Source organism: Suncus etruscus, chromosome 1, assembly GCF_024139225.1.
Source record: "Suncus etruscus isolate mSunEtr1 chromosome 1, mSunEtr1.pri.cur, whole genome shotgun sequence".
Classification (NCBI taxonomy): domain Eukaryota; kingdom Metazoa; phylum Chordata; class Mammalia; order Eulipotyphla; family Soricidae; genus Suncus; species Suncus etruscus.
The window spans coordinates 172,384,315-172,399,879 of NC_064848.1; the positions used below are offsets into that span (position 1 = coordinate 172,384,315).

At 36.9% G+C, this 15,565-nt stretch overlaps 1 protein-coding gene across 1 annotated transcript in view; it reads left to right on the forward strand.

The window, feature by feature from the left end:
- The window catches only part of BCAS3 (BCAS3 microtubule associated cell migration factor), a 662,199-nt gene that overhangs the window by 169,304 nt on the left and 477,330 nt on the right, over positions 1 to 15,565 (forward strand). The window contains exons 13-14 of the mRNA XM_049764542.1: positions 2,716 to 2,799; positions 9,471 to 9,641. Coding sequence (XP_049620499.1) covers positions 2,716 to 2,799; positions 9,471 to 9,641 — 255 coding nt within the window. The remainder of the gene's footprint in view (positions 1 to 2,715; positions 2,800 to 9,470; positions 9,642 to 15,565) is intronic.

Sequence of the window (15,565 nt, forward strand, 5' to 3'; positions counted from 1 at the left end):
CCTTACCTCCATGCTTTCTCTCAGGCCCCAGCCAGTATGATGTCTTATAAAAACTAATATATATAGACATCATATAAAAACTACTACTATATCTTAATAATGGTGCTTCAAGGAAACTGCAATTTTTTTGAGTCAGCTCCCCAGCCAACAAATTGTTTCTTAATTATTATTATTATTATTATTATTTTTTTTTTTTTTTTTTTGCGGGGGCCAAACCCGGTGATGCTCAGGGGTTACTTCTGGCTATGCACTTAGAAATCGCTCCTGGCTAGGGGGACCATATGGTATGCTGGGATCAAACCAGGCTTGTCCTGAATCTTCCACGTTCAAAGCAAATGCCCTACCACTGTGCTATCGTTCTGGCCCTGTTTCTTAATTTTTTTTTTTTTGCATTTTTTAATCTTTAGTTAAGCACCATGATTACAAACATGATTGTATTTGTGTTTTAGTCATAAACAGAATATTGCACTGGTGGGAATATTGCACTGGTGAAGGGAGAGTGTTCCATTTCTTAAGTTTTGGGGGAGGTGGGTTTTGGGTTTGTGCCAACACCTGCCAGTGCTCAGGGTTTACTCTTGATTCTGTGCTCAGGTACACTCCTGCTGGACCTCAGGGAATTAAATGCTGTGTTGGGGATTGAATAGGGTTCTGCTGAAGGCAAGGGATAGGGCTTCATCCCTATACTATCTCTGTAGTTCCATAAATTGATGTTTCTTTTTGGAGAAGACCATACTTGGCAGTTCTTAGTAGATACTTTCGGCTGTGTATTCAAAACAGTCATTCCTGTGGACTTGGTGTACCATATAGAATGCTGGGTATTGAATCCAGATTGGTTACATGCAATGCAAGCTTTCCTACCTTTGTAGTATCTACCAGTCCTCACAAATTGATTTTTTAATTTTTAAAATTTGCTTTATTTATATATTTTTGAATTACAAGTCTTTCACAGTTGTATTTAAGATACATAGTGACAGTGAATTAGTGCAATTACCATCACTAGTGTTGACCTCTCTCCACCACTGTTCATAGCATACATCCCATACCACCCTTAAAGTAATGAGGAAAATTTCACTTTTAGTATTGAAGAATTAAGGGATGACACAGCGCATCAATTTCGATATCAACTAGTTTTAAATTATAATATTTTTTTTGTATTTTGTTTCTGGAGTGGTGTATTCTCTCTCTCTCTTTTTTTGGGGGGGGGCACACCCGGTGACGCTCAGGGATTACTCCTGGCTATGCACTCAGAAGTCGCTCCTGGCTAGGGGGACCATATGGGACACCGGGGGATTGAACCGCATTCCATCCAAGGCTAGCGCAGGCAAGGCAGGCACCTTACCTCTAGCGCCACCGCCCAGCCCCGTGGTATATTCTCTTGAGTATCAATGACTTAGTACTTTACACCACAGTGTGGAGTTACCACAGTTATAGTTGTCATTTTATTAAAATTTTATTTTATTTATTTTGATTTTTGGGCCACACCTGACAGCACTCAGGGCTCACTCCTCGCAGCCTGGCAGGCTTGGGGGACCATATGGAATGCCAGGGATCGAACCCAGGTTCATCTCAGGTCAGCAGCATGCAAGGCAAATGTCCTACCACTGTGCTATCACTACGCCCCTAAAATTTTATATATAGTTGACAGTTTGTTAAAACTCAGAGTAGTAGAAAATTAAGTTCTGGTTTATTGGTTAGAATATAAGAGATTCATGTATTCATGAAGTGATTCAATGGAAATTGGCAGATTTAGAGCCATGGAACATATGTTTTGCTTTTTGGAGTCTTGGGTTCATCCCCAGCATCAGCAGGCTTAAGGGAGTGACTCCCACAAAGCACTGAGCATATACTAATTATCCTCTGAGTGTGACCCAGAAACATAGACTGATAAAATGAAAAAAAAAAAAAAGAAAAGCAGAAAAAAATTGGAGGTTTACTTATTAACATAAGGACATGAAAAAGGGTGTGTTTTCATTACTGGTAATATCAATAAGACTGAAGTGGACTGCTACTATATATGCCATAGTTGATTTATGCATAATATATGCTACTTTTCTTTTAACACAATTGGAAATAGAAATGTTGCCAATTCTTTAGTCTGTTTTTGCATTTTCTTTTACAATCTCTATGGAAGATCAAGAGGCAAATCCTCCAATTTGCTAGCATGTTAAATATTTAATGTTAGGAAGTCATGACTAAGTCCTTTGATTATATTTTCCAAATTTATTTGTAGAAAAGCTGCCAGATCTCAAATCTCCCCATTGCCGAGTTTATGAATTCTTAAAGACTATCATGTAATTAAAAATTGTATTGGGGGGGGCAAAGGGATAGCATGAAGTAAGGCATTTGCCTTGCATGCAGAAGGATGGTGATTTGAATCCCGGCATCCCATATGATCCCCCGAGCCTGCCAAGAGTGATTTCTGATCTTGGAGCCAGGAGTAACCCTTGAGCGTTGCCGGGTGTGACCCAAAAACCAAAAAAAAAAAAAAATTGTATTTGAGCATAAAACTACCCCACTGGCACCAGTAGATTGAAAAGGGCTATATAGAAATTATCTCAGTAGGACTTTTAGGTGTTTGTCTGAAATATATTTAGGCAAATTTCTTCTCCCCAACACCATCATTTACCAACAGGTAAAGAAGTTCTGTTCTAATAGTTTATAAAGTTAAGCAGTTTCTGGGTTCTTACTCCCCCTCCCCCCCCTTTTTTTTCTCAGCTCATTCGATGTCATCAGTCCCGTGGTGGAGCCTGTGGAGACAACATTCAGTCTTACACTGCTACAGTCATTAGTGCTGCTAAAGTGAGTAATTGACTCATGGTTGGGAATTTTGATTATGTGGAGTGATTAATTATCCAGATTCTCTCTTGAATTCTATTGATTTCTCCTTCTCTCTCAGAAATGTGGAGGAATTTTAAGATATAATTCACAATAATTTTGTCATTCATGACCCTTGGTCTCCAAATAGTTTAGGTGTTTAATTTTGTACAGATCATCAGTAGTATATTAAGATTTTATTATTTATATGTATACAATTTTTAAAAAACATTTAAACCTGTTAGCTATAATTAACTCTCCTATCTAATGAATACAACTTTTCAAAGAAGCTTTGCATTTTCAGTCACAGCTTTTGGATTCCCTGCATCTTTGAACATTTGAGAATTTTCTTGACATAAAAAAGAGTATTATTCTTTAAGGAAATCTAAGCTAATCCCTTGGTACATTTAAAGATTCTTTCATGTCACAAATATATTGCCTTTGCATATTTGTCAAGTGAGTTCTTGTGTGTGTATGTGTGTGTTAATTTCAGTGATGTCTCACAAACATTATGCTGATTGTAAGGTATTCTTATGATCACTGTCCTTTTGAATTGTGATGTATACAACAAAACAATTCTAATAAAAGGGATGACACAGTGAATCTAAATGACAGCATATAATAGAAAGCACAACTATTTAGAAAAGAACAACAGTTTAAAGCAAACCACAGGGAGGGAATCAAAGGTCACAGTATTTTATGGAAAACAAATACAGAAATACTTTAAGGTTGATCACAAACATTTACATAATACGCTTTAAAATGTGTGTGTTTTTATTTTTGTTTGATTAGAGAAGAATCACATATTTTCTCTCAAGGGATATAATATATCTTGAAACATACAATATATTTTAGTTTCAGAATCTTCATAAAAATTGCATATTTTTCTTATTGTGTATAAAAGTCTTATGCTTGCTTAAGTTGAAAGTGGCCTACATTATTTGGTAGTTGTTTAGATGGTTAATTGTTTAACTCTTTGTTGAAATTAGACCTATAATGTAGCTAGACTAAGTGAATCCCTACTTTTCTTCACCCCTCTCTGTAAACGGTGTGGGTTTTGTACATGTCTTCCACTTTATTATCTTAAATTTAATGTGACAGAAGTTTGCTTATTGGAGTATAGAAAAGTTGGTGTTCAGACTTGTTTATTAATAATAACAACACATTGATTCTGAAATTTCTGAAAGCCCCTAAATCACTAGTGGAATTAGTGTTACTTAGGATTTATTGCTGCTAGCTCTTGAATAAAGGGGCTCATGTTTATTTATTTTTTTGCCTTTGCATGATTTCTGTTGATAATGCTTATAAATTTTTATTATACATTTATAAAATGAAGAAAAATATACCGTGAATGTATGATACTTATTTCTTCTTGGTATGATACTTATTTCTTCTTGGTATTCTTCACACTATTAATTCAATCATGCATGAGTGTCTATTTTAAATTTTATTTAATTTTTATTTAAATGAAATCAAGGTATTTTCAAAAACAACTTTATGATAGCTGTATGATGTTTATACTTAAATATCATGAAATAATTAAAAAAACATTTTTATGATATCTGTAATGCTTAACAGTGTATACTAAAGGATTTTAAATTTAAAAAATTAAATTCAATCATTGAGATTTCCTTTTATTTTATTTATACATTTATTTTTGGTTTTTGGGTCACACCTGGCAGTGCTCAGAGTTTACTCCTGGCTCTATACCCAGAAATCACTCCTGGAAGGCTCAGGGGACCATATGGGATGCCGGGATTTGAACCACCATTCTTCTGCATGCAAGGCAAATGCCTTACCTCCATGCTAATTTCCTTTTATATTTTTAGTTGAAATTCTTTCTTTTCTTTCTTTCTTTCTTTCTTTCTTTCTTTCTTTCTTTCTTTCTTTCTTTCTTTCTTTCTTTCTTTCTTTCTTTCTTTCTTTCTTTCTTTCTTTCTTTCTTTCTTTCTTTCTTTCTTTCTTTCTTTCTTTCTTTCTTTCTTTCTTTCTTTCTTTCTTTCTTTCTTTCTTTCTTTCTTTCTTTCTTTCTTTCTTTCTTTCTTTCTTTCTTTCTTTCTTTCTTTCTTTCTTTCTTTCTTTCTTTCTTTCTTTTTTTTTTTTGTGGTTTTTGGGTCACACCCAGCAGTGCTCAGGGGTTATTCCTGGCTCCATGCTCAGAAATTGCTCCTGGCAGGCACAGGGCACCATATGGGACGATGGGATTCGAATCGATGACCTTCTGCATGAAAGGCAAATGCTCTATCTCCATGCTATCTCTCCAGCCCCAAAATTTTTTCATATTTAGTTTTATTTCTTTATGGTTTAGATAACAAAAATACAGTGGTACTGACTTTCATGGTTTGGATGTATAAAGTTATTGCATCTTTATTACCATCACAATGCCCTGTAATCTTCAAACACTGTCCTCTGTCACTTCTAGTCTTCCTCTATTTTCCTCCCTACATTCTATCTCCCCTGTTTAGTAATTTCAGTTTTGTAATCAAGTGCTAGAGTTTATCATTACTCAGTATTGTCTTGTCCCTTGTTTTATTTTTCATACATTGTAGAAGAGTGAGAACATTTGTGTTTGTCTTTTTTGGCCTAATTTAACATGGTGCCCTTCATTCAGTTCCATTCAAGTTTTCATCTTTCCTTATAGCCACATAAAATTCCACTGCGCATACATACCACAACTTCCTTGTATTGAGATTTCTCTTTGAGCTCTGAAATTATTTTTCTAAAATCCTTTTAGAAATAGATATTTTTCATCTTCTTCCTCCCTCCTCCCTTTTTCCCTCTTCCACTCCCCCTTCTCTCTCCCCTCTTCCCCTTCCTCCTCCTCTTTCTCCTCCTTCCCCTTCTCCCACTCCTCCCCCTCTTAAATGGAAGGTAGCATGTAGGGAGGAAAATAGAGGAAGACTAGAAGCGGTAGGGTGTTGTCTTGCGCACACTAATCTAGGACGGACCATGGTTCCATCCCCCGGCATCCCATATGGTCCCTCAAACCAGGCGTGATTTCTGAGTACACAGCCAGGAATAACCCTAAGTGTCATCAGGTGTGGTCCAAAAGCAAAAAAAAAAAAAAAAAAGACTTCTCTAAGTTGTATTATTTGAAATGTTTCTTTATTACTAACACATTATGAATTATATTTTATTATACTAATAATAGTAAAATAATATATGGTAAAAATACTGTTTACAAATGCAATTTTATATTGCTCATTTATTATTTCTGTACTCTGCTATATTGGTGAAGAAAAAGTTTATGAAGAAAAGAAAAATCTTACAAAGAATAGTTCTGATATAGGGACTAAAGAAAAACTCACAGGGGCCAGAGTGATGGTGCAGCAGTAGGGCGTTTGCCTTGCACAATGCTGACCCAGGAGAGATCCCCAGGCGTCCCATATGGTCCTCCAAGCCAGGAGTGATTTTTGAGCGCATAGCCAGGAATAACCCCTGAGTGTCACTGGATGTGGCCCAAAATCCAAAAAAGAAAAATGAAAAAAGAAAAAACTCATGTTGAAATTGTTTAAATTGTGTTAATTATTAAATCTTTGTCCATATTTTTCTAGTTATCCTATAACTGTCCTACTTGATTGTTCCTTTTAGTGTAAATCCTGTTGTGGTAAATTGATTTAATAAAATGCCTTCAGTTTCTCTTGTTATCTGATAACTTCTTAATGACAACTAACAGCTTTTGAGAGAGCAGCACCATTAACACTAATGGACAAGGAAGACAACTGATATGGCATGAGAAAGGTTAAAGACACTAGAGACCCTTGGCAGCTCTTTCTGCAACAAAACAGAAAACTTAACAGGTCCATTTAATTTTTGACCTCACACATTTGTTATAGTCTTAAGCGTCATATCTTAAATTATATCTCTACCTTTCAGATATAGTTTAGTACTGAATATGCAATGCCAAGTGATCTATTGCTAAGCTATATATCCTTGGTCCTGGCTCAATTTGATAGTATAGTTCCTAATTATAGTTAGGAATTTGTATTTGAAGGAAGCATATGCTCTTTCTACTAAAATCTGGAGGAAAGAATATTTACCAGGCTGGACTGAGAATGTAGTTTAGTAGTAGACTTTGTGTGTGTGAGACCTTGGTTAAATTCTCACTATTGTAGAAAACAAATACAAAGCAGCTTTTTATGGTGAGGTAACTTGGTATTAAATATCAGATGTGAAAACTACTAACAATAATACTATTTTGGGGCATAAGTACTCATTTGATTCACTTGACTCTCGCATCAAAACAAATTTCTACAAGAAACCAAATTTTCAGTGATATAGAAAACACTCACAATTAGACCTTATTTGTTTGTTTATTCATTTGTTACTTCTGGCGTACTCAGAAACTACACCTGGAAGGCCCATTGGGACCATATGGGATGCTAGGGCTCGAACCCGGGCCAGTTTCGTCCAAAGCAAATACCCTATCCATTATACTATAGCTCTAGCCCCTTATTTTGTTTTTGTCTCAATTTTTGGGCATGCTTGATAATGTTCTAGGGATTGTCATAGCTCAATGCTTGGGGTTGTTTCTCAGGTGCTGGGTGGGGATCCCAAGGATTCCTACGTACAAAACATTAGACCTTATTTTGAAAATTAATGAGCCATAAAAGTGGTACTATCTTGTTGCTATACAAAGTACATATACTTAAGTAGTGTTTAAATTTTGGGTTTAGATTTTGTCCACTACTAAGCTGGCCCCGGTAATAGTCATTAAGTTATTTTCTGAGAAATGTCAATAACTGTTCCAGTAATACGACCCTTTGACCCTGGAATATACTATTTTGTCCATATAGCACACCCTCCAGTTCTTTTATCTTGTGGTTTGTTTTGGTACATTACTTCCCATTTTCTGTGTATTTCAGTCATTTTAGTTTTATTCCTATTCATTGGTTTTAGAGAATGAAAGAATAGACTCAGGGGCAAGGAGAGGACATATAACCAGAGATTTTAAGCATCAAAGGCATTCCTTTTATAAAGGGATAGTTCCATTTAAGTGGGATCATCTCCATTAACATTAATGTAGTAAGTACATCAGCTGGGGCATCTCAGAGGTTTAATCAGGTTTCCTGGCCAGCTTTTGACATCAATACACTGTGGCGCCTGATTTTGTTGGTCCTTCAGAAGCTTATACAAAGTCTGACAACAGACAACAGACTTTGTGTAAGTCATTTCTTGTGAATTATTGAAACAAATGTTGGCTGCTAATTGAGCAACGCTAATGTGTTTTATAATCACTGTAGTTTTAGTTTTTAGCACTAAACAAAACAGTTTAAATTGATTGGTGGTTTTTTCTTGGTTTCAGTAGGCTGTAAATTATATCTCTGTACATGAATTCAGCAAATGGCTTTGTTGGTCATTTTATTTAAGTATTTATTAGGATACATTATTATGATCTTTATTTTTTCTTTTCCTCTCACAGTATATCTGTGCTTGCTCTGAATTCATGAAGTGAGCCATCACAAGTAGCAATAGGATAGATTATAAGGAATTACTGGGCAGTAGTATTTGCAAATTAGGCTCAAGAGTCTTAGTTTTGAGTCTTATACTGTCATTGGTTTGCAGTTGAGCTGCTGTTTAACTTATTGTAATTGTAGTAAGTGTTTTGATAGAAAAATACAATTTTAGTGTAACTTGCCTACAATTTACAGAGCTCCCTAGAAACTACTTTCTTTGTCTATTGTTTATAAATATTTCAAAAACTACATGTACAGGGGCTAGAGTGATAGCTTAGTGGTAGGGCATTTGCTTTGCACGTGGCCGACCCAGAACTGGTCCTGGTTCAATTCCTGGCATTACATATGGTCCCCCCAGCCTGCCAGGAGTGATTTCTGAGTGCAGAGGCTGGAGTAACCCCTGAGTGTCACTGAGTGTGGCCCCAAGACTCCAGAATAAACCAACCAAGAAACAAATAAACCACATGTATAATTACATTTAAAAATAATTTATATAATAATACTTAGCTATAGTGGATACTTTTTCCACAAAATATGATTTATTAGCAAAATATGAGTTTGCCAGCTTTAAAAAATGTGTTTATATTATATGTATTATTATATATCTTATAATTTACACTGATTATTTTGCCTCTTAATTACTGGAATGTTTTGAATGAATAAAAAATTCGTTTGGCTTTCTTATCTTTTAGACAGAATATTCCTGTCTTTAACAATATGCTATTTTCATTTAGTAACCTATATGATAATAATCAGATAATGAAACATGGCTAAAATAAAGTATACATGCCTAAATTTTATGTATTTACTTTGAAATTGAATTAAAGTATAATTATACAACATCTGAGATTGCCCTTAATTAATATAGTAAATGTATTGATTACCTCCAATTATTCTTTATTATCTGAGAAAAAAGTCTTTCCTAGCTCAGTTTAATTTTATATCCATGTGAAATAAGTCAGTTCAATTATGTACCTGTGATTTCATTTTTACTGTGCTGATTTTGATGACTACAAATACTGTTCACTCAAATGGATGCTGTCTAAACAAAATTTATGTTCAAGTGAATGAATGGACAGATAATATGTAATGTTCACTGCAATGTATAAGCTTATGAAAGAAGGAAGAATTTTATGGGTGTGAGAATTTGCCATGCAAATACTAATATGGTTTTAATCATTTTACTTTTTCATTGTACAGACACTGAAAACTGGACTGACAATGGTTGGAAAAGTGGTGACTCAACTGACAGGTACCCTACCTTCTGGTGTGAATGAAGACGACATTGCTATCCATAGTAACTCAAGGCGGAGTCCTTTGGTACCAGGCATCATCACAGTTATTGATACTGAAACAGTTGGAGAAGGTCAGGTAAGAAAAACTTCCAATATATGTAGTGTGTATTTTCTGTAGAGAATTTTTTCCCTAAGAATATCATTTCAAATGACATCAGGCAAAATAGACTTGGAGATATTTAATTTGGTGTTCTAGATATTGAGATTATTTCAGGTTAAAACAATTTTTAATGGGATATGTCCATTGATACTCAGGGATTTATCCTGGCTCTGCTCTCAGGAATTACTTCTGAAGTGCTTGGAGGACTGATAGTATGTTGGAAATCCAACCATTTTAGTTACATGCAAATCAAGTGCCTTACCCACTGTACTCTAGATTTATTATTGCTGTTGTTGTTGTTATTTTGTTTTTGGAACAACATTTAGTTGGTCCTCAGTGCTTACTACTGGCTCTGTGCTCAGGAATTATTCCTGGTGGTCCTTGGGGCCATATGGAGTGCTGGTATTGAACAGGTATTAGCCTTTGTAAAATAAAAGCCCTACCTGTTATACTATCGTTTGGGTCTCTTGATTTTCCCCCCCATATAATAATGAGCAACATGTTAAGACTTGTTATTTCAAATATGTTATATATGAGAACTGAAGGTAAAATTCAGTGGTTCACAAATTTTCTTGCTGTGTGAAAAATATTTTGTATCTTTGCATAATACTTGAGCCTGCCGGAACAGTTTCAGAGGAGAGTGTAGAGCCAGTGTGAGCACCACAGGGTGTGGACCAACCCCCCCCAAATGATATGAGCTAATAATAATTCTAAGCTTAAATAATATTTAACTACAAGCCCACTTTTTATATATATGGACTTGCATCTTGATGGACTTGCATCTTTGCTGCTACTCATGTACTAAGTCCTTCAGTAAGATCAAGTGGCATTAAAAAATTAAACTTTATTGCCACTGAACAGTAAGAGTATCTTTGAAATTCTTTTTAGTTCAGCCGATATATTTATTTGAGATATGAATAGTGATAATTCTCCAATTACCCATTCTAACTCCGTGGTTAAACAAAATACTTCACAGACTTGATGAACTGCTAACAAACTTAAATTGATGATAATGATTTTTCTGTGAAGGAATGGGTGTTGGACATTGTATTACTGAAACTCAACCATGAGCAACTTTTTAACTGTATCTCACAATGATGCAATTAAAATTTTATTAAAATGTTGGGCCCGGAGAGATAGCACAGCAGCGTTTGCCTTGCAAGCAGCCGATTCAGGACCAAAGGTGATTGGTTCGAATCCCGGTGTCCCACATAGTCCCCCGTGCATGTCAGGAGCTATTTCTGAGCAGAGAGCCAGGAGTAACCCCTGAGCACTGCCAGGTGTGACCCAAAAACCAAAAAAAATTTTTTTTTATTAAAATGCTTTAGTTAGCTCAATTTGATTGACACATATAGTCTCTATTTTAAGTTGGGGTAAAAAGATAAACCTTTAGTGTTTTTTGAGTGTAGTTAAAAAATATTTTTCTGGGGCCGGGCGGTGGCACTAGAGGTAAGGTGCCTGCCTTGCCTGTGCTAACCTTGGATGGACCGCGGTTCGATCCCCCTGTGTCCCATATGGTCCCCCAGGCCAGGAGCAACTTCTGAGCACATAGCCTGGAGTAACCCCTGAGCATTACCGGGTGTGGCCCAAAAACCAAAAAAAAAAAAATATTTTTTTCTTATTTCTTTAATTTCTAATTAATTCACCATTGAGGCCACCCCGGTATACAGGGTTGTAGCAGCTCTCCCTTCACATTGTTACGTGGTAATTGTTAGACATCTAGCATTTGTTGAGAGATAGTCTACAGTCATTTAAAGGTAAAGAAAGTTACCCCTTATAATTTTTGATTATCTAGAGGTAGAATTTATTTATTATATTTTAGTATAGGAACATATTAAAATAAAAATGTAAGATTATTGTAAAAGCTATTGCATTAATATTTCCTTTTTTCAAATATGGTTCTGCCCCTCTCACCAAGTTCTTTATTGGTTTTTAAAATGGGATTCTTTGACTTAGAATATAGAAGTGGACTATAAGTTATAGTTTTCAAGGTTCCATTTTTCTGTAGTAAATTTTCAACACTTGAATCAAGTAAGGATTTTTTTTTTTTTTTTGTGGGGGGAACACCCGGTGATGCTCAGGTTACTTTTGACTATGCACCTATGCACTCAGAAATCGCTCCTGGCTTGGGGGACCATATAGGATGCCGGAGGATCAAACTGCAGTCCGTCCTACGTTAGCCAGTGCAAGGCAGATGCCCTACTGCTTATGCCACTGCTCTGGCCCCAAGTACAGATGGTTTTAAACAACTGAAATCAGGAACTGTTAGCTGTTAAAGCTCTTCTAATATTAAAGTATTCAACATGACAAATTTTTTCTCACTTTGTTTTTGTCCAGGTCAGGCAGTACTCAGTGTTTATTCTTGGCTCTGTACTCGGGATCATTCATTACTACCCCCCCCCTTTTTTTTGGTTTTTAGGCCACACTCTGTGTGGCACTCAGCAGTTACTTCTGGCTCTGTGCTCAGAAATTGCTCCTGGCAGACTTAGAGGACCATATGGAATGTGGGGAGTTGACTCGAGTCCGTCCTGGGTCAGCTGTGTGCAAGGCAAACGCCCCACCACTGTGGTATCGTTTCTTCCCAAGGGATCACTCCTGATGCTTTGAGGACCAAATGGGATACAGGGTTTGAACTTCAGTTGGTTGTTTGCAAAGCAAATATCCTTATGACTCTACTAATTTGCTCTGACACCACATAATTTTTTTTGTTTCCACTTATAATAATTTTGATTTGTTTTTTGTTTTTTTTTTTTTGTTTTTGGGCCACACCCGGCAGTGCTCAGGGGTTACTCCTGGCTGTCTGCTCAGAAATTGCTCCTGGCAGGCACGGGGGACCATATGGGACACCGGGATTCGAACCAACCACCTTTGGTCCTGGATCGGCTGCTTGCAAGGCAAACGCCGCTGTGCTATCTCTCCGGGCCTATAATTTTGAATTTTTAACTCATTTAGAAGTTACATAAGAATTAAATAAATTAACATACAATAGTTAATTTTTTAACTCATAATACATACAATAAGCAGTGTGTTGCTACATGCACTTAAAAATTGTTGTGGAGGCTATTCCCTGTAGTGTCAAGGGATCAGACCTTGAATCTTGTACATAAAAACCATATTCTCACTTGAACCATATCATATTCCCAACTCACTATGTGCATTTTGAAAGAATTATAAGTATTAATCTTAGATATGTGAAAGATTTGCCCACAAAACCATCTTGTTTCTAGTAACAAGAAGCAGGCCTTTTTTGTTGTTGTTCGTTTGTTTTCAGGCCACACCCTGCTGCGCTCAGGGGTTACTCCTGGTTCTGTGCTCAGAAATTGCTCCTGGCAGGCTCGGGATGCCATATGGGACACTGGGGATCAAACACCTGTTTGGTCCTGGGTCAGGTGCGGGCAAGGCAAATGCCCTACCACTGTGCTCTTGCTTCAGTAGCAAGAAACAGGTTTGTTTTGTTTTGTTTTTGTTTTTTCGGGCCACTTCCAGCAGTGCTCAGGGATTACTCTAGGCTTTGCACTTAGAAATCCCTCCTGGCAGGCTCGGGAGACCATATGGGACACTGGGGATCAAACCTAGGTTGGTCCTGGGTCAACTGTGGGCAGAGTAAATGCCCTACTGCTGTGCTTTTGCTCCAGCCCAAGAAACAGTTGCTTTTTGCGGGGGTGGAGGTGGGGGTGGTGTTTGGGCCACAACCAGCGGTGCTCAGGGATTACTCCTGGCTCTGAAATTGCTCCAGGGTTTGGAGCAGTGGTGTAGTGGAAGGGCATTTGCCTTGCACATGGCTGACCTAGGACAGACCTTCGTTTGACCTTCCGGCTTCCCTTATGGTCCCCTGAGCCAGGAGCGATTTCTGAGCACACAGTCAGGAGTATCCCCTGAGTGTCACCGGGTGTGGCCCCCCCAAAAAAATCAAAAACAAAAACAAAGCAAAACAAACAATAAAAAGAAATCCCTCCAGGTAGGCTCAGGGGACCATGTGGATACCAGGGATTGAACCCAGGTTTGTCCTGGGTCATCTGTGTCCAAGGCAAATGTGCTACCTGCTGTGTTATCACTTTGGCCCAGAAGCAGGGTTTTTTTTTTTTTTTTTTTTTTTTTTTTTTTTAATAAACATGTTTTAAACAAAGAGAAACCCTGGGCATTTTGGGAGAGGGTGTGGTGTTGTTTGTGTTCTGCATGAAGCACTTCCATATTATATTAACACTGTTGCAAACTCTGGAGCACAAATAAAATAAAAAGAAAATTTAGTCTCTGAAATAGTTCAGTTGGAGTATTGGATCATTCTTAGGTTATGCTATATTTTATTTTTCAAAAATCTGTAGTGATATATATTAAAAAAGAAACCTGCAGTGTTTTATAACAGATTTATCACTATTCTTTCCCAGTGATGCTTGAACTTGGCTGTGTTTCTTTTTTTCCTTTTTCAGATATATCTCAGGAACAGTAGGTGACATCAGATTTACTTTTGCTGTTTAAATTCAGTGAGCTTTTAAAAAAAGGGTATATTTATATTTACAGTAGTAGTGTATAAAATTTGATTCACCCTCTTTCTGAGGCTAAATTGATAGGTTTGATTTCATTGTGATGGGGATATTGCTGTAACTGCATTAAGGGTAATTTGATTGACTTTGTGTCCATTTTCATCTGTGTTACTTTAGACTTTATTTAAAAGCTTTTCATGGCTAGGAGAAGTTAAGTGGTATAATTTGCTTTTACACATTTATATAATTGAAGTTAGCAATGTGGCAAAGTTTCTAATCAAAGAAAATGCTTCCGAATGATGACATAACTTCAGCTATTTTCTTATGCTGAGAGCAAGTGTTATCTATAATGATTTAATGATTCTTGAGGTATTTTTTCAGTCTTTTTCATATGTTAAAGGCTTATCCACCTGGTTCTAATCAAAGTACTTTGTTTTATTTTAATACACTCAGGTTGTTACTACATATATAGAGATTCAGCCAGTTAGTTAAGTGACAAGTAAAGAATTACATGTCTTCTCACATTTGTTTGGGGGATATTCCTGGATTTAATGATTTGATCTTATAGCAAGATTATAAGACAGAAGATAACATTTTCTTCAAAAATATCTGGTTGTGGAGCCGGAGTGATAGTACAGTGGTAGGGCATTTGCCTTGCACGCAGCCAACCCTGGTCAGACTTCGGTTTAATATGCAGCATTTCATATGGTTCCCCAAGCCTGCCAGGAGCGATTTCTGAGCACAAAGCCAGGAGTAACCCCTAAGCACTAGCAGGTGTGATCCAACCCCCCCAATCTGGTTGTATATTTATTTATTTATTTTTGGATTTTGGGCTCAGGGTGTCTGCTCAGGCTGTCTGCTCAGAAATAGCTCCTGGCAGGCATGAGGGACCATATGGGACACCGGGATTCGAACCAACCACCTTTGGTCCTAGATTGGCTGCTTGCAAGGCAAACACCACTGTGCTGTCTCTCCGGGCCCATTTATTAATTTATTTTTTTGGTTTTTGAGTCACACCCAGCAGTGCTCAGAGGCTGCTCCTGGCTCTACACTCAGAAATCGTCCCTGGCAGGCTCAGGGGACCATATGGGATGTCTGGATTCGAACCACTGTCCTTCTGCATGCAAGGCAAATGCCTTACCTCCATGATATCTCTCCAGCCCCTGGTTGTATATTTATGAATTTAAAAAGTTTATGCAAAGAAATCTATATTGTAATCAAGTTTATCTGTGCAGAAAGATTAATGTAGCTTCTTTTTATAACTTTTAAAAATGAAATCTATTTTAGACACTGTGGCTTGTAGAGTTGTTCATAATACAGTTATTTTTGGCAATCAATATTCCAAAACCAATCCCACCACCAGTGTTACATTCTCTATACATTTGTTATTAGTTTCCCAAAGACTGCCCCTTGGCAGGT